Raw genomic sequence first — 23,562 nt, 5'->3', positions numbered from 1 at the left:
GGTGCGGCCGGCGGGAGGGCGCGGCCGGGGGCGGCGGGTGGGCGCGCAGGCAGGCACCGCCCGTTCCCCATGCGCGGCCCGCAGCGGGGGGCGCTTCCCCGGTGAGGGCGGATTCCCGCTGCCCGCCCCGTACCCCTTCTCCGGCGCTCCGGAGCCTGCCTGGCCCCTAAGATGGCGAGTGGGATGAATGGCCCGGGCGGCGGCGGCGGCGGTGGCGGCGCGGCGGCCGGGGGCGGCGAGGAGGAGCCGGGCGCCCGCCGCCCGGGAGGCGGAGCCGTGCCTCAGCAGGAGCCCGGCGCGCCCGGCGCGGCGGCGGGCGAGGGGGAGCCGGCGGCGGGCGAGGGCGGCCGCTGCCCGTCCCCTCAGCCCCACCACCTGCTGCTGCTGCTGCGGCGCTCGCCCAGCGCTTCGCTCTACCCGGCGCCGGAGGCCGCCCCCGCGGCGGGCCGCGCCGCCCCTACGGCGGGCCGCGGCGGGCAGCCCCCCGGCCCGGCGGGCCGCGGCGTCCCCCCGCCCGCCGCCGGGGAGGACGTGAGGAAGTGCGGGTACCTGCGGAAGCAGAAGCACGGGCACAAGCGCTACTTCGTCCTGCGGGCCGAGAGCCACCTGGCCCCCGCCCGGCTGGAGTACTACGACAGCGAGAAGAAGTTCAAGAGCAGCCTGCGGGCGGCGGGGGCCGGCGGGGCGGCCTCCCTCTGCTGCCCCCCGCCCAAGCGGGTCATCCCCCTCTACCAGTGCTTCACCGTCAGCCGGCGGGCGGACGCCAAGCACAAGCACATCATCGCCTTGTACACCAAGGACGAGTACTTCGCCATGCTGGCAGAGAACGAGGCTGAGCAGGAGGCCTGGTACCAGGCGATCAGCGAGCTCATGAGCCAGAGCAAGAGGGGCTTCCTGGAGCAGGAGGACCATGCTGATCAGCAGGTGGATGAGGATGATGAGCACTATGGGGCGGCCCTGAGGCCCGGCACCGTCTTCAAGGAGGTGTGGCAGGTCAACGTTAAGCCCAAAGGGTTGGGACAAACGAAAAACCTTACTGGAGTGTATAGGTTGTGCCTCTCCAGCAAAGCCATCCACCTCGTCAAGCTGAACTCGGAGGTACCCTCCGTCCACTTGCAGCTAATGAATATTCGCCGCTGTGGACACTCGGAGAACTTCTTCTTCATCGAAGTAGGCAGATCTGCCTCCATTGGGCCTGGAGAGCTCTGGATGCAAGTGGATGATTCGGTGGTTGCCCAGAATATGCACGAGACTTTTCTGGAGACGATGAAAGCTCTAAAGGCCTTTGCAGAGTTCAGGCCCCGAAGCAAGAGCCAGTCTTCTGGTGGTGGTAGTGGTACCAATCCTATCTCCTTCATCACCACCAGGAGGCACTTGGGCAACCTGCCCCCCAGCCAGACGGGCTTGCAGAGAAGATCTAGAACTGAGAGTGTTGCCGGAGGGACTCCTCCTACCACCAAAAGCAGCAACTCCTATCGCTTCAGAACATCCAGCGAAGGAGAAGGAACCATGACTAGACCTTTTAGGTCAGTGACTGGGAGCCTGATCCACCTGAATACCGCGAGGATGAATTTGGGCCGGCAAGAAGGGAGCGGAAGGTATGTGAGAGCCGCTTTCAGCTCATCTTACCACACCAGGTCTGCTTCGCTGCCTGTTTCTCATTTTCCCTCCACCACAAGTCCCATCAGTGTTTCTTCCAGTAGTGGCCATGGCTCTGCTTCGGACATGTTGACCAGGCCTTCTAGCTCATCTGTTTGTGGTTCCCCAAGCGATGGGGGATTTATCTCTTCTGATGAATATGGCTCCAGCCCTGGAGATTTCAGGTACTTTCGGGTCAGGAGTAATACACCGGATTCCCTGGGAAACACACCGCCTATCAGAGAGGAGAACTGTCTGAGCGAGTACATGTCCATGAGTAAGCAACAGGCAGATGATGGCTCAAGAGATGATTATATGGAGGCTGAAAAGTGTTTCAGGAAAAGAACTTACTCTCTAACAAAACCAACTTCTGCAGCGGTGCAGCAGAAGACGACACAAACTACAGCTTTGTTAGATGAAGATTCTGCAGGAAACCACGGACGATTACTTTACTCTGAAACACCAAAATTGAAAGATAACCATGAATTGGAGTACAGTGATGCTAACCTTGATGCTGTGTGCAACCAAAGTAGGAGTAAAGCCAGGGATGATGGGTACATGCCGATGATGCCAGGAGTTGCATCTGCTGTATCCAGCAACAGCGATTATTTGCCAATGACTCCTAAAAGTATGTCTGTTCCAAAACAGATTAACAATTCATGGTCACCGTCTCAGGTTGACTCCAGAGGATATATGATGATGTTTCCAAAGGCTAGCTCTTCACCTGTACGAAGTCCTTTAACTGGATTTATTTCTAAAGGAAGTAATGAGAAGATCGTAAACAATGAATATATGGATATGTCACCTGGTAATTCAGCTCCAAAGCACCCCAGTGATTCAAATTATATCCACACCGCTTCTGTTTCCAAAGGTTTCAGTTCATATTTTTCTTTGCCCCGAAGCTTTAAGGCGTTATCAGGACAAAATGGTGACCACAGTGAATATGTTCCAATGTCTTCACCTGGAAAACTCTTGTACGGTGGACCAGAAAATGTAAAAGGGGTCAACAGTGAAGCTCTGGCTAACGGCATCTCTAAATCGCCAGTGGTGAAAGGTTCAGATGAAGGACTTGTGCAGAGCAGGGCTACTCGGCCCACGAGACTCCCCCTAGGTACAAGAGGGAGTAATACTATCCCGAGAATGTACGATCGTACAGTGCCACCTGAGCCAGCGAGTCCCGGCGAATACATCAATATTGATTTTAATGAAAAGGCGAGTAATACACCATATTCCTTATCTGCAGAAGGGTCACCATCATCTCTAGGCTCAAGCAGTGACCACAGACAGTCCCCGCTTTCTGATTATATGAGTGTTGACTTGGACGTACAGTCACCGAAAGCAGCGAAGGAACTGTCCAACTCTCTATCAGATATTTCAATTTATGCAAGTTCCAGTATTCCTAGAAACCAACCAAATCCTGACTACGCTAGGCTTTCGTTTGGTACTGCTTGTGTTAGCACCGCAAGTAACAGGACCGATGACTACACCGAGATGACGTTCAACATGGCAGCGACACCACCTCGGCCGTTTGCCACCGAATCCGACGGCGGTGTGAAGATTGAGAGCCCTTCTTCCATAGTTAATAGACTGTGCATTGTTGATCGATACGCTGGTAGCAGTGGCTTCGCTGTTCCTAGCTCTGAACCTCCTATGGGACCGAAAGTGATTCGAGCCGATCCTCAAGGCAGGAGGAGACACAGTTCTGAAACGTTCTCTTCTGCTGGGACTGTGACAACCTCCTCCTCGTTCTTCACTGATAGTAGCAAAAGACACAGCTCTGCCTCATTTGACAACGTGTGGTTAAAACCGGATGAAAACATTTCTGATGGTCAGGAAAGCAAAATGTCCCGGGATACCTCAACTGGATTTCAGAATGGCTTAAACTACATTGCTCTGAATTTACGCGATGATCCTATAAGCTGTGAGGCAAGTACTACAGCGCCAACTTGCCATCTCCAAAATGGTACTTCAGGTTTGGACAGTGGAGCCTACGTAAGCATAGATTTCAGCAGATCCGATGGTCTGAAGTGTAACGCTGCGAGAAAAGGTTTGTAACTTTAAAAGCACTTCCCTTTCATGCTTGCTTAACTGTCGGAGTTAAGTTTTCTACTTAATACTAAACTGTGGTCTTCAGAGTGGGGTAAATGTTTTTTATGATTTCCTGGCTTATTCTAATACACCCAGTCTCCTCGTAGCGCAGTATCCTGACCGCTGAACAAAGGTGGAAGGGGACATGGTCCTTGGCCTAAGGGATTTATGTGACTCCTCTAGGCATTTAGAGGTCCTATCAGACTGTCATCTGCCTCGGTTTATTGTAAAAGAATTTTGCTAGTATAAACATTAATTGTATTTCATATTGTGAATTCTTGTCCTGAGGTTGTGGTAGCTCTTTTTTTCCTTCACTTTTGTTTTCTTCTACTTGTAACTAGATGACTCTTTACTACTTTTTTTTTTTCTGTGAACTTGATATTTTGTAATTTGTGTCATGGATAGGGAAAGCTAAAAATTGCTACATTGGGTTTAGAGATCAAAATTTGGGGCTTAGATCTGTTTCTTTCAATAAATGTAGGGGAAATGCATATCTTAAGGTTTTTCGTGTGCACATCTGCCTGCATTTATTTAGTTGAATCTTACATAAACAGAGCTCAGTTTTTTCCCTTGAAGGTTTGGTGTGCTCCTTTTGAGCTCTGCTCTCCAAAGTATCCTCATGTCCTCCGGAGAAGCCATCTCCTGGTGGCTGAGCAGGGTGGTGGGGGGCTCCTGCAGCCCATCCCCTCCACCTTCACCACTTAGCAGTGTCCAAGGGCTTTGCTGAGCCCTAACCCTTCTCCTGCTGTGCAGAGGGATCTGCCTTTTGCGTGGCAGGTGAGGAGTGCCTGTCGTAGAGGAAGAGCAGGCTCTGAGCGGTGTCTGCCAGGTCTGCAGCTTCGGAGGGAAGGCTGCTAGCTTTCAGGTGATCGGTGGTCTGACCGAACGTAAGGTAATGCAGTCTGAGGTGTGCATAAAAAATAAGGGTGTTGGGGGGGGGAGGAAGAATGTGGGAAAGAGGACGGACTCTCCGATTCAGATGTTAAGCTCTTTGCACTCGTGGTGGGAGCAAAAAATAGTAACGAGCTGTTAGTGGTATTAGCACGTGCACTGACGGAACAGCCGTGTTTGTGCAAGCGTTGCATCGCACCGTAACTTTGGAAGGATAATCCTTGTTTTGGTGTTAGTGACCCACTGAACTCCTTACAGTAATTCACCCACCCAGACAGAAAACTGTGTGTTGGAGATGATGTTTTCCTCTCTTTGCAAATGTATGTGTAGTCAATAATTGATGAGAACAGAGAGGAAATATTTAATCGCTGTTGGACGTTGACATTTGTCTACTTGTCTGTCAACAGAGAAAGCAGTAAAGGGGCAGGCTACTGCTGGCTTTTATGTTTTTAATTACAATCTTAAACGCTGAAATGATAGGGGTTTTTTTTCTAGTTTCACTTTAAAACTGTCTAAAGGCAGAAGATATTGGAGGAGCTTAAAATTGTGTAGCCTTTAATAGTGGAAGGTATAAGCCTGACTCAGCTCGCATGCCATTCGAAGTCTGGCAGCACTGCTTGGGGCTGCTCAGAAATGTGTGGTTTGCCTCAGTGGTTTTTTTCCTCTGCTTTGTTTTGTTGGTTGGAATCAAATTTAGAAGACGTTGAAAGTTGCCAGTCCAAGAAGTGCTTTTTTCCAAAGTTAGTCTTTCAGCACTCCAAAGATTTGTCTGCTAAGTCAGAGGCGCACTGATTGCTGTAGCTGATTTGGGGTGGTTTTTTGTTTTGTTTTTCAAAAAAAAGCACCCCCAAAGACAGCAGCATTCCTACTTGATTTTATTCCCCTCAAAGGATTGAAATCCATGTTACAAAGTAAAACTTCTTACAAAATGGAGAAAAAAAAAAAAGAGATTATTTTCTTTCAGCTGAACTGTAAATATTACATTTAAAATTTTTTTTTCAAGAGATAATGTGTTTAGAAATTGTATTTGTTAAACATTTTGCTTACTACTGCTACAGCAAAATATCTACAGCCCTGCGCTTGGGGTTTTCTCCTTGTCTGTTACAAGTTGTGGAGGGGCAGGGGACTGACAGCTGCTGGGTTTTTGCTGTGAATTGAAGTTTTCTGGAAATGAAACATGCATTAAAGTGAAGTGAAAGAAACTGTGTGCATAAAAACATGGGCATTGGCAGGAAATTCAGCGTGAGAGTAGCAAGAGCTTAGGTTGGGGGTTTCTTTGTAGTTCTAAAAAGAAAAACAAAATTATAAAATACCACTCCAGAACATGGCCTAACAGCTGTCTATAAAGACAGCATAAAATAAGTCTGGTGTATAGTAGGAGGGCAGGTGGCATGTGGACGTTGTTGACTTGTTCGCCCCTCCGTGAGCCACCTACAGGTTTCGGGATAGTCCAGGCTAAAAGGAGCTTGCCAGACTTGAATACGGTGTTGTAAATTGGTGGTGTATATCTGTTTCTTAGTAATGACTTAAAATTCTTGATAATAAAGATACCAGTTTTCGTAAACATACTAAATCGTGCCTCTGAGCTACACCAAGCATAATTGTAGAAGTTGTTGTTCTTTAAACAGCTTATCAGTTTGTGCTGCAATAAAGCTTTAGTATTTAAAAAGTTTTTCTGTAATCCAGAAAAACATTTTCACATCTCATTTTGAATAGTGAAAATAAAGCTTCACTCTTAAACCTCTTAGATCCTGAAGAGGTGTAGTGTGCCTATGTGTAACTGATATTTTTAATACTTTTGGAGACTTCTAGCAGAACTGAGTGCTGTCTTTTCTTTCCTTCTGCATCCCCCTCTTTTGGTCTCTTTGCCTGAAAAATGCTCTGCGGTTAAATCCATTCTTAAGGAAAATATTTAGCAGATGCGTTTACCCTTTGCTTCCTAGAAAGGAGCTACCCCATATTTATTAAATTCTATCGGGTGGAGAACTTTCTCTCTTCTCCCTAAACTGCAGTTTTACTGGAAGGAAAACACTTCCCAACTTCGGATGGTTTGCTTTTTTGTTTTTTGTTTGCTTAAATGGAATATTGTGTTCTGTGACTCAGCTGCACGCTCCGGACTGCTGAGGGTGGTGGGCTGATTTCCAGTGCATCGCTGCCCCCTCACTGTAATTCCCAAACTGCTGCTGGTTCAGGTTCACTGATGTGAATCAAACTTTTTTTTTTTCCTTCTCCATTCATGACATGGATGGCAGAGGGGGAGGGCACTAACTTGAAATGGTAAATAGACCTGACTTGTTATTAAACTTTTATTTTAGATACAGGCAATATTGAGCACAGGTTTTATGTTGATAATGATGATGATACAAAGAATATAGAGTTCTGATTTTTAGTGCTTGGAAGTTTAAGGAGGTCATTAGCAAAACAGTTTCATCACAAAATTGTTACACAATATTGAAGCAAGCGGTTTGCAGTTTTGATTACGTGAATCTGAGTCATGAAATTTTGTGCTAGGAGTACAGAACACTAAAGCTACTTCAAACAGGGCTTAGCTAATGTGTACCTTGTTATTGGACCTTGTAGAAACTGAGGAGGATAATGAGAATGGGGCGGTAGTAAACTGCATAATGGGTCCTGTATAATACGAGTTTCTTCAGTCTTAATTAGAAATATTAAACCTGCAAAGATACCCTGGACTCCAAAAACAAAACAGGCTGTTCAGAGTAAACGTAATGTTCAGCTTAATATCAACCCACCTATTTTACACCCACTCTTTAATCTTATCTGTACCTGATATTCTAACACTATGCTAAGAGATTATTTCAGAAGTTCTCTAAAGTGCAGGATTATAATTTAAATGCTCCTCACCTCTTTAATCTCCTCCTGTGCTAGGCTGGGCGAGTGTGTTGTGTGCACTTTGGGGAGCTGAGAGGAAGGGAAACAAGTACAGCTGTGAAGCAAAACTCGTGTTCCAGATTGTCCAGATCCTTTATGGTAACTTGCATATTTCAAATGCAAAATCTTGAATATAATGAACAATATACACTTTTGAGAAATTCAGAAGCTGGAAGTTTTAGCTATTACTAATATAGTAAATTACAGTTTATGGATACCAGGCAAATAACTGCCCCTTTTGGGTTTCAGACTAGTGGTTTTTAAAAGTTTGCTTCAAACTGAGGCTCTTTTGTATTGGCAGAATACTTCAGACATGGGCCCATTTAAAAATAACTGGAAGAACCAACCCTACTGAAGCACATCCGAACACTGCTACGTATCCTGCAGCTTTGGAATAATGCTGGGATAATAATTCTTTAAAAAAAACCAAACCAAACCATTTTAATCTTGCCGTAACAGATGCTACTTTAACAGTCTTGGGTGACTTACTGCTATGCTTAAAAATACCCCGGGTAACTTTCTCAAGTAGTATATGAGCTGCTGAAAGCAGAACAGCTCTTTGCCATGCAGCGTGGGAGTGAGCTAATTATGACATATTTGACCAAGAATCAGTTGGGTTTTACTGGTGCTTGGGTGAGAAAATCTGGGACAAGAATGTTCCCCTGCCCTTGAGGAAAACGCTTACTTGTAGTCAGTGTTGAAATACTTTTGGAAATCAGCTTTCCATACTTTAAATCCGTAGTTGCAGCTGATGGTGACATGTGTCTTGTTTAGAAGTCTCAAACTTTCTGCTCGTAGCTGCCTTGTAGGTTAAAGCACCTCTGCGGGACGGGGGCAGTTCTGGGAGTAATCTGGACCTGATTCAAACTGCCTTTTTTTTTTTGTGGTGAAATCCTAAGTGCATTCTTACCCTTTTCGTTTTCTCTCTAAAACGTTGCATTTCCCCCCCTCCCCTGACGTCCGAGGGCCCCTTGTTCCCCCTGCCTTGGCGTGGCAGGTGGGGGCAGCAGAAGGTGGGCAGCGCTGGCTCACCCCTTCCAGCGGCTGCATCAGCCCAGCGTTACTGGGGTGGTTGGTCACTAGGTGTTTCTTTGGGGTTTTTTGTATGTCCAGCGGTGTGTTAGCAGTAGGTAGAGTTTGGGTTTGTTGGGGTTTTTTTTCCCTCTGCATATGCTCTTTTTTTAATGAAAGGATCTTTAATAAGTTTTCTTCATATGGATTGCTGGGGGGGAGGGTTTATACCTTGAGGTTTTGGATGGTACTAAAAAGAGCTTATAGTACTGGGTTGTACCTCGTGTGTGTTTGTGTGCTCTGTTTGTGCGTCTGCGGTGCTCCCAAAAGCATGCTGAATGGTATCCAGTATGCTGATCGCACTAACAAGTTGTTTTTTCTGATCTGAAGCAGGAAACAAACTCTACAATTTTATTTTAAGTACTGTTGTGATCAAATGTGGCACTTTTCAACCCAAAGGAAAATGGAGTGATAACACTGAAAGGCAGGTGAGAGAGAGTCAAGCCTTCTGGAGCCTGGGGATCTATTATTATTGCCGGATGGTCCTAAAAATGTAGCGTTATCTTATGACTCATCCTTAAATGGTCTGTAATGACTTGGCTGGAGAGCTGTCCTATGGCCCACCCTGCAAATTTGCTGTTTACTCTTTTTCAAGTTTAGCTTTTGCATATTAACAACAATCCAGTGATCAAGTTGCACTGTTGTCTTACAGGTGAAAGCAAGAGGAAAAGGAAAAAGTATCTTCTAGCTTTAATCAAGCCCCGCATCTCTGTAAAAGTTACTCACCTTAGGGACGGTTACGATTTGGTTGAGAACCTTGATCAATAGGGATTTGTGACATACTTGAGGGCAGTGGGAAGACAAAGGTAAATTAGCCTGACTCATCAAATGTATTTCAGAGGTGTTGCTGAGTATCTTATCTAAATGATCTTGAACATATAAGTGTTTGGATTTGTGCAGATTTTGCTTCAGGTGTAGCATTACCCCAAGAGCAGCTGTGTAGTAGACCGTTAGCAAGAATTTTCTGCCCTGGTGAAGTCATGAGCTGTACCTTAAAGAGCAAAGGTTGCTTATTTCAAAACATTTTTTCTGTTAATTTAGCTATATGGTTGGATGCTAACAATTCAGGCTGCTTGTGTCTGTGTATACCTGTGTGTTGTGTGCCAGTGATTTGTGAGTTAAGTGTAAGGTCTAATCTCTTTTAATCTTCCGAGAAGAAAGGATTTTTGAAATAGATGGCTTATACTGAAATGAATAGAGTTAAGATTTGGCTATAATTCCAAGGTGATGATACAATTTAATGTGATTCAAGAAAATGTAAAACTTTTAAATTATTACTAAAAGGTGGATAGTGCTTGAGTTCACTGTATAGCATATGTATATTATGAACTTACATAAATACCAAATTGAATTATTATTTAGGGCATAAAATAGGTAAGAATAGTGTTTCCTTTTTGCTAGGGCATGAAAGGCTCGTAAGTATGCTACCTACTTGGAGAAAGGGTTCCCTTTTAGTAGAACAGGATTTTGTGGAATGACTGAGGATATAAAATTTTTCTTTTCTTTTTCTGAAAATCATGGGAAATTACCAAAAGGTGTGCAAGAAACCTGGTAAAATTTGTTTCTGATTTTGTTGAAGCACTAATGAATGACATCCTCCTTCCGCAGGGAGTAGCGCGATGCTGTTCCCATACTCATGGCAAGCCAGCTTGCATTATTGTTTACGGCTCTTGCTGAAGAGCTGAATTTGCAGTATAACTTTTCTGATGCTGGATAGGCTGAGCCTGAATTAGTTTTTGGGAGCTGGTGCTTCTTTTCACACAGATCTCTTAGGCTGCCGGGCATTTGGAGAGTTCTTAGCGACAGTGAAGCAGATGCATCGTTAGATAAATGAGAACCTGTTGCATACTGGACCAAGAAAAACTATTAATGTGATACCTTATTTGTATGAAAACCCTGTTTAAGCTATTGACAGGTATTGGCGTTTCTGTGACTTTTGTGGCACCTTATCCACAACGGAGCTGAAATGGCCAAGACAAACCAGCAGATGGTACAGAAAGGCTTTTCCTCGAGTCTGGTCTAAGTGACTGGAGCCTGTTTGCAGGTGGGTTGGCTGAGGACATTCTTCAGCATGAGATGGGTGCAGGTAAAGCTTCCATCAATACAGATGAAGGAACATGCTTTAAGTTGTGTAAGTCTAAATGAATAAAGTTTCTTAAGTCTAAACCAATGTGGGTTAGGGGGCCAAAAAGTTACTGTTTGCTGTATGGAATTTTTTTAAGTTAGTCTGTTAGAAAAATTTGTAAGCTGTTTGGGTTTTCAGTAGTAACATCCACTGTTGTGTTCAAACTTCCTGAATATTTGCTTTTTGTTATGTGAGACACTTTGGGAGGTATTTGCCATCTATATTTAACTCTGATGTTTTTTTGGGGTGGGTGGGTTTTTTGTTTGTTTGTTGTTAGATGAAGATGTTTTTAAATTGCAGATTGTGGTGAACAGGAAATCGGTTAGAAATGAGTTAAAAAAACAAACAGATTTGATCTTGAGGTCGTTCAGACACTATTACGACAGTGAGTCTGTTAATGAAAGCTTGTTGCTCCAGACATGATGTCTGCTCATCGTAGAACCTGAACAGGTAGGCAGGATGGAGGTCCCCTGCACCGTGCCGCAAGTGTAAATGTGCTGGTCCCTGTCCTAAGGAGCTTACAATTTAAAAGATGAAACCAAAGAGATGGATGAAACTTAATGTGCTGGGGTGGAGAGTAAGATAAAGATCAAGGCTGCTACCATTGGCAGAGTGAAGATAAGAGTCAGCCTCGCAGAGATAAAAGGCTGCCTGAGCGGTTGTGAGAGAGGAAGCTGGTAGAGGCACTTGGAAGGGTATGCACACGCAGGGAGCGATGGAAGGTAGCGAGCTATAAATACAGTGGTTGTAATGGTTTAAGTGACTTGAAAAGGATGAGGTAAATGTCAGAACACTGGCCAGGATATTAATCTTGGTAAGAGGAATGTGGGCCAACATGTATCTCCGAGTCGGGAGCATGTCCCAGTGTTTACTTCTCCCTTTTAGATGTGAAATGTGTTTTTTTTTTTTTTTCTCTTTTTTTTCTTTTTCCTTTCTGTAAAGTTAGTTTTCCTGCAGCCATGTGACCGGTAGATTTGGTGCAAGCAGGTGTGTGTCCCACAGCACAGGCTCACCCTGTGCAGCGTCCCTAGGTGGTTAGTGTCGCGTGGACCTGCGTCCTCTGTTCTTTGTGAGACTTCACTCCAGAAGCAGTTTGGGTGATGGACCTGCCTTGGCATTACTGCTGGTTCCTTCTTGTATTTGCAGAGGCTTTTTAGGTGGCGTCTCTGGGTTTCAGGTGATCTTCTAGTGTTGGGGAGGAGGCAGCAGTGTGGCTTGGGAGATGTATTCACCTTTAGGGTTTGTAACCAGTGTGTCAGAGCATCTGGAGTCAACTCTGAACAGGGAGGTCTGGATGGCACCCGCTCATCGCTGCTGCGGTGCTTTCGGCTGCTGGAGAGTAGCCTGGGGAAGCTGGAGTGCAAAACGATAGCTGTGACAGGAGAAAGTGATGTTATTTCTGTGTCGGTAGATCAGGTTGAACAGTCCCTGTAGCGGTTGTGGGCGAGTCTGGAAGTGGTGGCAGCAGTGAGACTTGATTCACTGTTGAGGTTATAAGTGATTGAAATATTAATGTTGACAAGTTCCACGAGGTAACACTAAACAAGAGTTACATGCTCTTGGTTAAAACTTGTCTGTGTGTAGACACAGTTTGACTCTGTCCTTGTGAGCTCCTGGGCTTCTCCTGGAAGCTGAAGGCCTTATCCTTGGCTCTTGCGCATGTGCTGTGATTTGAGAAGACCTTGCTTCACATGTGCAATGCAATCTGAACCTTTCTTCTTCCTTCCCTACGTAAGCCAGGGTTTGGAGTACCCTAATGTTAACACAGACTCAATAATGTACTAATTAGAAAATGTAAAAAATAGATGTGTGCCACTGCTGTGTGGGGTAGCAGATAGTGGCTGATAGCAAAGACTCTTTTGTGCAGGCATGCATGGGCAAAAGGTACGGCTGAGGAGGGTGTGATGACCGGGTATGTGGCCAGGTGGTAACTTTTTGCCTTTGACAGTCACTTATGGTGACAGAGGTGAAGGAGTGCTGCGTGCTTGCAAAGGGATGAATTAGAACATGTGAAACTTTCTGTAGAAAGGAAAAACATTCTGCAGAAAGGAAATATCAGGAAAGGTGGTTTGAAGGGTGGGGAGCTGTTTCATTAGTCATGAGTGACACTGTCCTTTCTCTTAGTTGTGTTCATAAGAATAGTTTTGCTCAGTCGAACCTGTGAGTTTGAGCCTGCAAGCAGACACCACCCAGCAGAGGAAGAGCAGGGCAGGCGTGTATAATACTTCCCCACAAACATACACCCAGCCTGATTTTTTTCTAATTTTTTTTTCAGCTTGGGGGATTTCCTGAGCCTGATGTAGTTTGTCTGTTGTGTAATCCTTTATGGATCTCTAATCCAAGTACTTTTCCAATCTCTCTTTGATCCTGTGTAAACTGCTGGTATCCACAGCAGCCTGCAGTCAGCCGGTGCACGCTGTGTGCAGACCTCCCTCTGTCTGTTTTGGACCCTGCTCCATGCTGGCTTTGGTGGCCCCCAGTTTGTGTATTGGAAGAGATAACAAGCCCTATCTTTTCTCTCCATGCCACTTAGGATTGTATAGATGCTGTATCCTCCTCTGCCATACACTTCGCCAGCGTGCTGTCAGCGGCTTCCTGTACTGCGCACAGCGGGGACCTGCCGTATAATATATATATTTTTAATTTCCTGATATGTCCTGACACAGGCCAATGGGACCTTGTCAGCAGGCTGTTCCTCACCGGGAAGCTGTTTCATACCTTTCGAGGGTTTTTCTGCACTACTCTGAAACTCTTCCAGTTACTCCAAGTCCTGTTTGAATGAGGGAGGCAGCACTGTGTGTGCTGTTCCGCCCCGGTGTTTGACGTGGCTGTTTTCGTTCCTGTTTGTTTCCTAACAGTTCTTAACGTCCAGTTCGCAGCAAGAGCACAAGCAGGAAATATATTCCTCCCCGTTGGCACTTCAGGGCTCCTAACCTTTGTCACGAGAGCAGAGCGGTATTGTCAGAAGCCACACAAACAGGCTTTTTTTTTTTTTTTTTTGGCTAAAATGTACCTATGTTTTCTGCAGTTTAGAAGGTCAGTCATAGTGTCTTACACACTTGCCATGAGAGCACTTTTGAAAAAGCAGAACTTTTTTTCATCGTCTGCAACAGGAAAATCTGAAATTTTGAACTTCTATGGGTTTTTATGTGGAGAGAAGTTAATTTTTAGTATTGTCTTGCTATATTGTAATAGACGTTTAGTTTGAAAAAAATAAACAACCCAAAAAAAAAACCAAACCCAAAAAACCCCAACAACTTTTTGTCAAGCTGTCTGGTGCAATTTGAGTTGGTGTTAGGGCCCTGCCAAAACTGCATGTGAGTTTCCTAGTTCTAGGAATAGTATCAGTAAAAGAGATGAAATTAGGGAGTGTGCGTAAGACCTTCCTAGAAACAACACTAGTGTTTATTGAAACAGAAAAAGAAGCCACTGATGCAAAAGATAAGGCATTTCTGCAAAGTGAATAAAAGTGATGTCAAAGCATGGGAGAGGTTTTTTAGCTCATGAAATTGCTAAGCACTAAGAATAGCGGAACCGTGTTTTGAATGAACGTTTGTGGATAAAGATTATTTGTAGAAGTAACTTTATCTTCTAAATTTTAGAAATACAGCTCGAAGAGGAATCTAATTTACTGGGATGTGGTGTCACCAGTCGCTGTGTTTAAATAGTTTATCCAATGAAAAGTGGGTCATGTAATAGGGTTTTTTTTAAAACAAATTTTGCTTTTGGAAAGTCAGTAAAATTGTAGGTACAAAATACATTCATTAGCTCAAGTCGAGCATCATTAGTTTTTGTTGAATGAAAGAAGTACGTGAAATATGTGCTTAATGGTAAGCATGTAGCTTAACACATTTCCCAAATAAGGATGTCTTTCTGTGTCGGGGCCTTGTTTGGGCTCCCCAGGTACGGTACGCAATGGCCTCAGTAAATGCGTCAGTTTTTCTGATTTGTACTTGTAGACTTGGTGTCTGCGGGTGCCAATTAAGAAGGAATTCTGCTTTTCTCAAATAACACCGCTTGCCTCTAGCAAGGTCTAAAGCTATGCCATTAAAATAAGAACTCGAAGAAATAGGACAGTGACGTAGGATAGTAACTATGTATTTGGTAAAGATTTGGGCAAAAAAAAATTCTCACGAATTTGTGAAGAATGTATTTGGGCGAATTACCTGCCTGCCCCCGACCTGCGTGCCATATGAAGGCTGGAAATGTAATACACGGCGGCCCCCCTGCCCCGGCGTGAACAAGACGCTTTTGGACGCGCACGTTGTGTCCTGAGGTTGTGCTGGGATTTGGTGCTTTCCTGAACAACAGGAATATTGTGGGGCCATGTGCACAAGAAAGTCGAGGGCTGTTCTGCTGCTTTTGATCTGTCTAAGTCAGATTAATTCCGATTTCCCCCTAACCTGAAGTTCAGGAAATGGAGAACTTCAGTAGTGTTCTCCAGAAAGCATTAAGCTGTCTTAGTCTTTGACATGGAGATTTTAATCATTTAATTATCTTAAATTAATATCTTCTGTAAGCAAAGCTTTTAGCCTTTTAGGAATCAGTTGCAGAATTATGTCAGTAAAAGCCTTTCCTGTAAAAACAGATATTATTTAGGATGGATTTCTTTGAGAGAATTAGGATACGTCTGCTATGTTCTTAAAGCCTCTTGGTTTGTTTCAAAGTGGCCTGACTTGTATGACCATAATAATTCAGATGCAGGAAATGAAGTGTAAATTGGGTATATTCTCATCTGATACATTTGCAAAGGAACACACTGGGTTTGCAATCTAATGAATTAAGGCTAATCTAATCCTTTGCCCCTAATTTTTATAAAACAATAGATTATTTTTACATAGAAAACTTGCAGAGCACTTTCTCAGCGTGTTCCACAATTTCAAACAAAACATTTTCGAGCCATGGCATACTGCCACCCTATTTTAAATATTTGCCCACTTAGTTTCTCTTCTCCCCTTGCGATCCTTTTCCTCTGATTGTTCCTCAGAAAGACTCGGACAGCTGTGTGTAGTTTTATCATCTGATCCCATCTTAAACTGATGAATTTAAATAGAATTGTGTAATGAAGAGAACATTGTTTTAATTTGGTAAACTTTGTGTATTTAGGGAGGTGATCTGTGAAAATGGCTGCTTTCTGGACTTGTTTTCAGTATTAAACCCTCATAGGAAGCTGCGTTTGTATTGTTCTCAGTATTCTGAAGCAGTAGTGCTCAAGGCTCTACTGCTGAGGCTTTTGTGTAGAATGTGTTAACGGAGCTGAAGTTTGAATAAACAGAAAAGCCCAGTGTAGGGTGCTATGAAACCTACTTCAAATAGTGTATTTCTAGGCTCCTTCAAAAGTGCAGGGCGCTTTTCTGAGTTCAGGTTTTTGCTGCTTGTTTCGCTGTAATGATGTTATCAGATTTTCTTTTTTTTTGGGAGACTGAGCAGATTTTCTTGGAAGAGCTCGTGACAATCCAGGAACAGCACTGTGTTTACGCTGCAAGTGAAAGTTATCTTCAAACTTGTCATGTCTGATCTGGCCACTGAGTTTTATCTGGTGGCGTTTATGTTTTTAGCACTCCAAGGGACTGATGGGCTACTTTGGGAGCACTATTCCTCTCTTCCCAGCTAGTTCACATCTCAGAATTTGTTTTCCTTTTAGAAGAGTTGTTTCATCCGTTTCTCTGGCAGCTTCCTGTATTGTTTAATCAGTGTTGAGTCAAATACCTTTCTATAGTGTCTGCAATGGAAGGCTGATCTGGTTTTTATTGTTGATCAGCAATTCTCATATTTGTGCTATTAACATAGAAAATTGTTGGCTGATGAATCTTACATGATGAAGACTGAAATAAGATCATCCATCTTCACAGAAGCTGTGTTTTTTTAATTTGAGCACTTTGTTTACCTTCACTTACTATTCAAAAGATGGAAGATCAGATGTGGGAGAGAAGAGCCACCAAGGAGCTTCATGTGCGAGCACTCTTGCAACCTCGATAGATAAAGCCACGTCACTTCTGAAGGATCCTTCTGGTGAGTAACCACGGAGGTGGAAATCCATAAATCAGCTCTGGGTATCAGCAGCACAGCAGACACTGGCCTTGTTCTCACATTAAGCCCATTTTACACCTCTTTGACTAATAACTTTTCTTGTGGTGTGTGTGCACGTGCGGTGCTTTCACACAGCTGGGTAGAGGTGCCTCTGTATAAACAAAACGAGTGCTCTGTTGTCACCGAGGTTCCTGCTCGCTCCCTGGCTCTGCTGAGAGCCCACTCACCCCTGGACGCAGACTCTCCTGGTCGTGAGGTGGGATTTCTTTGACGCCCGGAGGAGTTGGTGGTGGGTGAACTGTGGGCCTTTCTGGCTGTGGTCCCGCTGCAGTGAGGGCCGGACTCCTGGTGCCACCCTCACAAACGGTGACTGCAGACACTTTGTGGGAGGGATCTTGCAAGACCTTGGTCTTGTCTGTGATTTCAGAGGGAATTTTTTTTTTAATGTGGTCAAGTTTCACAAGTTTCTCTTGGCCTTTTCCATCTGATACTGATATATGTGTTCACATATATATCAGTTTATATCTCTGTCTATATAAATGCTTAATAGTTTTATCCCAAAAAAGAGCTGATGAGTCAGGGCACCCGCCAGCTGTACTGCTCCAACTGCAATACTGAAATTCTCAGCTTGAGCAAGGGGATTAGAGAAGTGGTGACAACCAATAACTCCATGTCTGAAAGACTCCAGGCTTTATGAGACTGCTATTAGCTTGTAGGTAAGGTTTGTGTGAAAGTCCCTTATGTTTATTTACCGTTCCCACAATTCTGTTTTAGCTTAAAAATGAAGAGGAAACATGGTGAAGTATAGTTTATAGGCACAAAGAGAAGGGGGGAGAAATTAATGAGACCTTGTTTACCAAGCACAGAGTTCCAGGTAGGGGGGATGCTGCAGGGAGGTCCCGAGCTCACCTTTACGCTGGTGTAAAACTGTATTTGAGCCAGGACATCCAGGGAATTGATAAGCTCTAGTTGAGGATACTTTCTTCTGGTTTCTTATAAATTAATCTGTGTTAGTCTGGGCTCTGATTGGAGTTACCTGGTGCGCTTGCTTTAGCATTGGTTATCGTGCTGCCTTCTGAGTTATGCCAGGCTTGTTTAAAGAATCAAACTTAGGAGTTAAGCAGGTTGGTTTTTTTTTTTTGCTCTTAAGCTTTTTCCCTTCTCCAAGTATGTTAAATGTAATTTGGCATAACTTTATGGAAGTTTTCAAGAAGTTCTAAGTGTAAATACTGAGTTCTGCCACATGGGATTGTCCCATTCAAACAGCTGGGCCTTTGCTCTTCAGAGTGTTTTGGGGATATGCTTGGAGAGATTAGAATAACTTGTCAGACAGCTTTCAGGTGTGCCTTGTGTGTTAGGCGTGGAGGAAAAATGTCCTGACAAAAGCAGAGACAGTTTTTGAAGTGCCTTTTATGTAAGCTTATAGGTGCACAGCAAGGAGAGGGTGGGGGGATGCTGGCAAATGTTATTTTTTACTGAATGTAAGTTTAATATAGAAGCTTTAACTGTTTTAATGTTTCACTCGCATGCATTGTTGAGGTGTGATTCATTGCAAGCTGTGGTGCATATTTCCATCCTTTGGTCCTACAACAAAATAATATTTTTCTAAAGAGGAAAACTATTTCAAAAATAATCGCTTCACTTGGCTTTTGTGAAAACAAAGCCATCGCTAACCACATCATGCTCTGTGTGTAACAAGCAATAGCTTTTTGTAGTGATCTTATGATGTCTGTGAAATAATACAAATGGAGATTCTTGGGTTGCGGGTGTATTTTGGCTGGCTCTTCCTTGAATTGTGGAAAACCAAGTTATTGTATTTTTGAAATCACTACGTATTCCAAAAATGAAACTCAGCAACCCAGGCCTTGGTGTGGGTTGCGCAGGGATTAGACTGAGTTTCCCCTGAAGTTGAAGGCCTTCTGCAGTGCTTCCAGCCCTGCCATCGTCTTCACTTCTCTGTCTCTGGAGCAGTGGGCAGCCTTTGCCGAGAGCTGGGGCTGGGCTGCTCAGGGCAGCTCAGCTCAGCTTTGTTCTTCTTTTCCTTTTCTTTCTTTTTCATTCGAAGGGACAGTATTTTTAGCTGTATGGAAATCAGAACTTCTTTAACTTAGGGCAGAGTTTGTGTGTGCATACTTGTGATTGGTTATGTAAGTAAACATCCAGGTGGGCATTATTACACATAATGCTTGTTCTTTGGATGGTCACATTTTCTTCAGCATATTCCTGTGGTAGAGGCAGTGAAGCACTACACTTTCTTTAGCAGTGAGATTTAACTGATTTCCTTGTGACCCCGCGGAAGAGCACGGGCAGGATTAAGCTCCGAACCCCCTTCTTTTGTTCCAGCGGGCCGTGCTGCCATCGCTGTGCTTCATACTGGAGTGTTCCCTGTGTCGCAGTTCTCAATGGCAGCAAGCTCTCCGGCTCTCCCGGAGCAGTGAGAGAGCTTGTTCTGTGTGGCTTCGAGGGGAAAAAGCAGATTGCATTTCTGTATTTGATGTTTTCTGATGGCTAAATCTCTTACGCTGGCAGTTGTTTCACAATGAGAGCAACCTGCTGTTTCCTGCTTCCCTGTCATGCCAGGAAACAGATCCCGCAGACATGTACCTCAGACCTTGAAGAGAAGGTGACCAACAGTGCCCTCAGTCTTGGCCGAGAGTACAAAAATGTTGGCAGAGGACAGTGTGTCAGGTCTGGGGGGCAGCGTAACCCAGTGACTTGGCTGGTAGTACCCCTCCAAGGAGGCAGAGAATTAGCGTTCACACCGGCTCTGTTGGGAGTGGAAGGGGTTTTGTAGTGAGCTGAAAAGTGACTTTTCGTATGTTCCTCAGTTCGTGTTCCCAGCGCTGCAGAAAGTGTTCACATCCCCTTCATCTGATTTTTCCGTGTCAGGAACCTTTCGAGTTGCTCTCACCTTGGCATGTGCACAGTTGATTGCAGAGCTGGCGTTCTGCTTTGAGATCATCCTCTCTCCTGTTCCCATTTCTGCCGTGTCACCCGACTGTATCTTCCTGTAATACAACATTATATTTTTTCCCCCTCATTGTACCGAGCAGTTTGTATTGTGCCTTTTCCGGTCAGTTTGAAGCCGCTAGTTTTTGCTGGCAGCAGTGAAGGTTGCTGTCTGCCTTAGCTATGTGCTTTTGTACCATGTGTTGCCTTTTCGTGAGACTTTCTTGAAAAAGGGAAAGCTGTACTCTGAGGTGTTTCTTATCATAACTAAATTAAGCTTTTTCCTGAAAAGCTGAGGACAGGGCACGTGGCTGTTGTGAGTTGCCACTCCTTGTTTGGAGCTGAAGCTGCAGGGAGGGTCGATACTGCAGTTCCGTACCTGCTGTGGATGGGAGTGTTCGCCACAACCCTAATTACATCTGGGTGAACAGAACTGCTCTGCGTCCATCCTGCGCTGCGTGCTTAGTAATCGCCCCTGCTGCGTGCATCGCCGGTCGCGTTGAGAGGATCGAGATCTCGCTAAATGAAACATCGATAGCGGAACAGGCGGCGGGCGGCTGTCAGCCCCGGTCCTTCCCACGGCGCGTGGGCTGGCAGCGCGGCGCTGGCTGCCGCCCCAGCTCCTGTCCAGCGTACACGTGTCAGCTCTGTGTGCAGCCGCTCTTCGGTGCTTGCTTCAGACTTCAGCGTTCTCCCGATGGCTCAGGGTTCCTGAGCGGGGTACGACCTCGTAGTGCCCCCTCCCTCTGTGAGGGACCCATGCTCTGCGTTCAGCAGCTGTCACTTCTGCAGTGGATCAGCTCCGTGTAATCTCCTCTCTAGAAAACAGTTTTTTCCAATCTAACTTGCATTTAAAATATCACTGACTTTTTTTTCTTTTCTCCTCCTTTCTAGACTGACTGCAGTGCCATGGAAACCATTGTTAGAAGAGAAGACTTTTCTGCTGGTAACTCCAGAAACTGTGTGGTGCTTTTGGAAGCAAAGCTCAGCTCCAGCCGGCTACTTTCATTTCCACCAGCACGGACATAGACACACATCCTTTTAATTAATTTTTTCATAGACATCAGCTCTCTACAGTTGAATTAATTTGAATTGAGATTTTTTTTCATAGCTGTGCTTTGGTGATGGAATTTGGTCTTTCACGTCATATCTATTTGGGAGGCAGTGTGAATGCCAATAGGAGATCCCTGTATGCCCCTTTCTTCCTCCTGCCTCTCCCATTAATTTTCTTTTTTTAATTTATATTCTGAGAAGTCAAAGCTGGTTTCTGATTGTCTGTTTAACATGGATTTTGCTTCTCTGGTACATTAACAAGTGGTTAGCTTAAAACATGTGTTGTTTAGAAATATTTTGGGCAGTTCAGGATTTTTTCAGGTGGTTGGGCAGGAGGAAGGGAGAGGTGCACATGAGCTTGAGGGGTGAACCCGTGGGACTGAACTGGTCCAAGGAGGAGAGGCCTCCTCTGCCTTTTTTTTTTTTAAGGTTTTGCTTTTATGGTACAAGAGGTGTTTCTTGATCATAGGCTAGAGTATTTTCAATCAAATGTCTGTCAGAGCTTAAACTGATTTTTTTTTTCTTTTTGCTCAGAATTTTGGTATGTACCAAGTAGGATTAATGGGCTGGTTGTCTTGTAGATTGTTTTTGTTCTTACCCTCAAGATACTTGTTTATAAATACAAATTGTGTAAAAGGAGGTTTTTGTTCATGCATTCAAATGGAGAACTGCAGAGTCGTATCCAGTGTTGGTGACTTCTGCATTATATTTGTCAGCTGTAGCTTTTTAAAGGGAAACCACCCTAACTGATCTTACTTTCAACCAAAGCCCCATTTTTAACTTGGGACTATTTTTGTTCTTTCTTCCTGGCATAATGGGGAAAAAAGTAAAACGTTGGCTCATCAGTTGTCTTTATCCCACTTACAGAGATGCGAACAATGACTATTTGACATTTTTAAAACAAGCCCTGATTTTTCTACAATTTAAGTGCTTCACTCTTGTACTGAAATGTTTTTGGGTTGAAATGAATTTAGGTTTTTAACACTGCTATGAACTTAAAGAGCATGACACTAGTCGTTGGTACATGCAATGTATAATAAAAGGCACTGACGCTAAATAAAGGGTTTAGAAGTGGTACACAAATCCTCATGCTGTACTGCACCACACAGCTGGTAATCCTCTACATTGTATATTGTACAACTGATTTGTCAGGCTGCCTCACCTCGAACATACAACCTTCAAATTGCTGGTACAGTTTGTATAACAAATGAGACACTGTCAGCTTTGATTGTTCGGTGATGTGTACCCAGATCTATTTTCGAGTAGTATAAAAATGTACATGTCACTAAAGTATGAAGACTTTTTTTTTTTTCTTTTGGAAACATGGTACCAATCAGTTTATGCAGTGTCTAGTGACAGGAAAAACTTGCTACAGGATTTAAAAGCACAGATCTGGTTTTGATTCTGGAAGAGAAGTTGAAGTTGGTACAGTTACTTGTTGCTGCTAAACGTACACTAATTAAAAATACGACCACTCTTATAGACCATGATACTGTCTTGCCATATAGCTTTTGTTTGGGCTCGTAAATTGATAATGCAATATGTAGACAGCTTTTTATAAAGCTTTACATCTTTTCTAAGAAATCAAAATTTGGATGAAGATAGTTCTAAACATTTAATGTGAAAGGAAAAGGTTGTTTTGAAGAAATTTGTTACATACTTATTTCACATTAGATCCCTGAGGCTGCCATTGTACAATATACAGCACTGATTTAATAAATGCTGAATAAATAAGTAAATGGGTAACCTCAAGTATAGTGGTACAAATACTAATAGGTACGGCATAATAAATATGCAATCTTTTTGAATCTCTTAGTTTACAGCAACTAATTTATTCAGTATTGTGCTGGAAGAACATTTTCAGATGATGTAAAACATATCACTATATATACTACCTTCCAGCTACCCGTTTATGCTGCTGTATAGTACAAAAATACCAATGATAGAACAATGTTTGTCCTGTAAATTTAATTTGATATTGGACAGTTATTGTCTGTACAAACTAAAACATATATGGTTGAAACTGTTCATTATATTTGCTATTTCTGCTTCACAGATCTGTTTTAAAGTTGAGCTGATTGATCTGGCTTTGTCTTCCATTGTAAATATTGTTATGTTGTTTTCTTTGTAAAACACATCGCGTTGGCGGTTTTGGGAGACTGGCTTGAAGCTCTGTATAGTGTTTATATTTATCTGACTTGGCTTTCCATAGAGCTACTTGCAGTAAATACGTGTTCATGTAGCTCCGTGTCTGGGCTTTATTTTTAAACAAACTTTTGTGTTTGCTGTCAGAAGTGCATTTCCTCCTGCTCTGCGGCTGCTTGCTTCCTGAAGTGATTTTGTCACCTCATGTCCCTGAAGGTTTGGAGAAGCTCTTTAGCGTATTTCAGGGGAGTGATTCCCAGCCTGTACAATTTTCTCTGCCACTTAGTGTGAAAGGTACCATACGGCAAAACACCCAGAAGTTTTCTTTGTCATAGATTCGTAGTGCTGGTAAACAACTGAGTTTCTGAATGAAAAAAAAAAAAAGTCAGTGCCTGATACTTTCTTTTTCTGCTTTAATTGCAGATGAGTGTGGAAATTTTTTGCTCATGACTTTGTCCATGAGTGGGTATGGAAGTTTCATGATTAAACAGTACTAGTCCTGGAAGGAATTTGTAGCAGTGTAGTATCAAATAGGTTCCTGTCTTTAGGGTCGAAGGGAACGGGTATGGCTTGCTGTTGTAAGCTTTGTAGTAATGCTTTGGTTTGATATGTGTTAGATAAGGTCTCACTATGTAAAAACAGAACCCATACAGATATCTCATAATTTGAGGTAATGCACC

The 23,562-nt window shown here is 43.8% G+C and overlaps 1 protein-coding gene across 2 annotated transcripts; it reads left to right on the top strand.

Moving 5' to 3' along the window:
* Positions 1-38: 38 nt before the first annotated feature.
* On the top strand, positions 39-22,979 carry IRS4 (insulin receptor substrate 4). Of its 2 annotated transcripts, XM_068412050.1 has the most exons (3): positions 39-3,685; positions 16,613-16,717; positions 20,579-22,979. In XM_068412050.1, the coding sequence occupies exons 1-3, from the start codon at positions 172-174 to the stop codon at positions 20,581-20,583; spliced, it is 3,624 nt and encodes a 1,207-aa protein (XP_068268151.1). In that variant the 5' UTR covers positions 39-171; the 3' UTR covers positions 20,584-22,979. The 2 variants fall into 2 exon arrangements, with proteins under 2 accessions (XP_068268151.1, XP_068268152.1); XM_068412051.1 differs by lacking the exon at positions 16,613-16,717.
* The last annotated feature ends 583 nt before the right edge of the window (positions 22,980-23,562 follow it).

This window comes from Nyctibius grandis, chromosome 13 (assembly GCF_013368605.1).
Source record: "Nyctibius grandis isolate bNycGra1 chromosome 13, bNycGra1.pri, whole genome shotgun sequence".
Lineage (NCBI taxonomy): Eukaryota > Metazoa > Chordata > Aves > Nyctibiiformes > Nyctibiidae > Nyctibius > Nyctibius grandis.
This window is presented reverse-complemented; position numbering and strand designations above follow the sequence as displayed.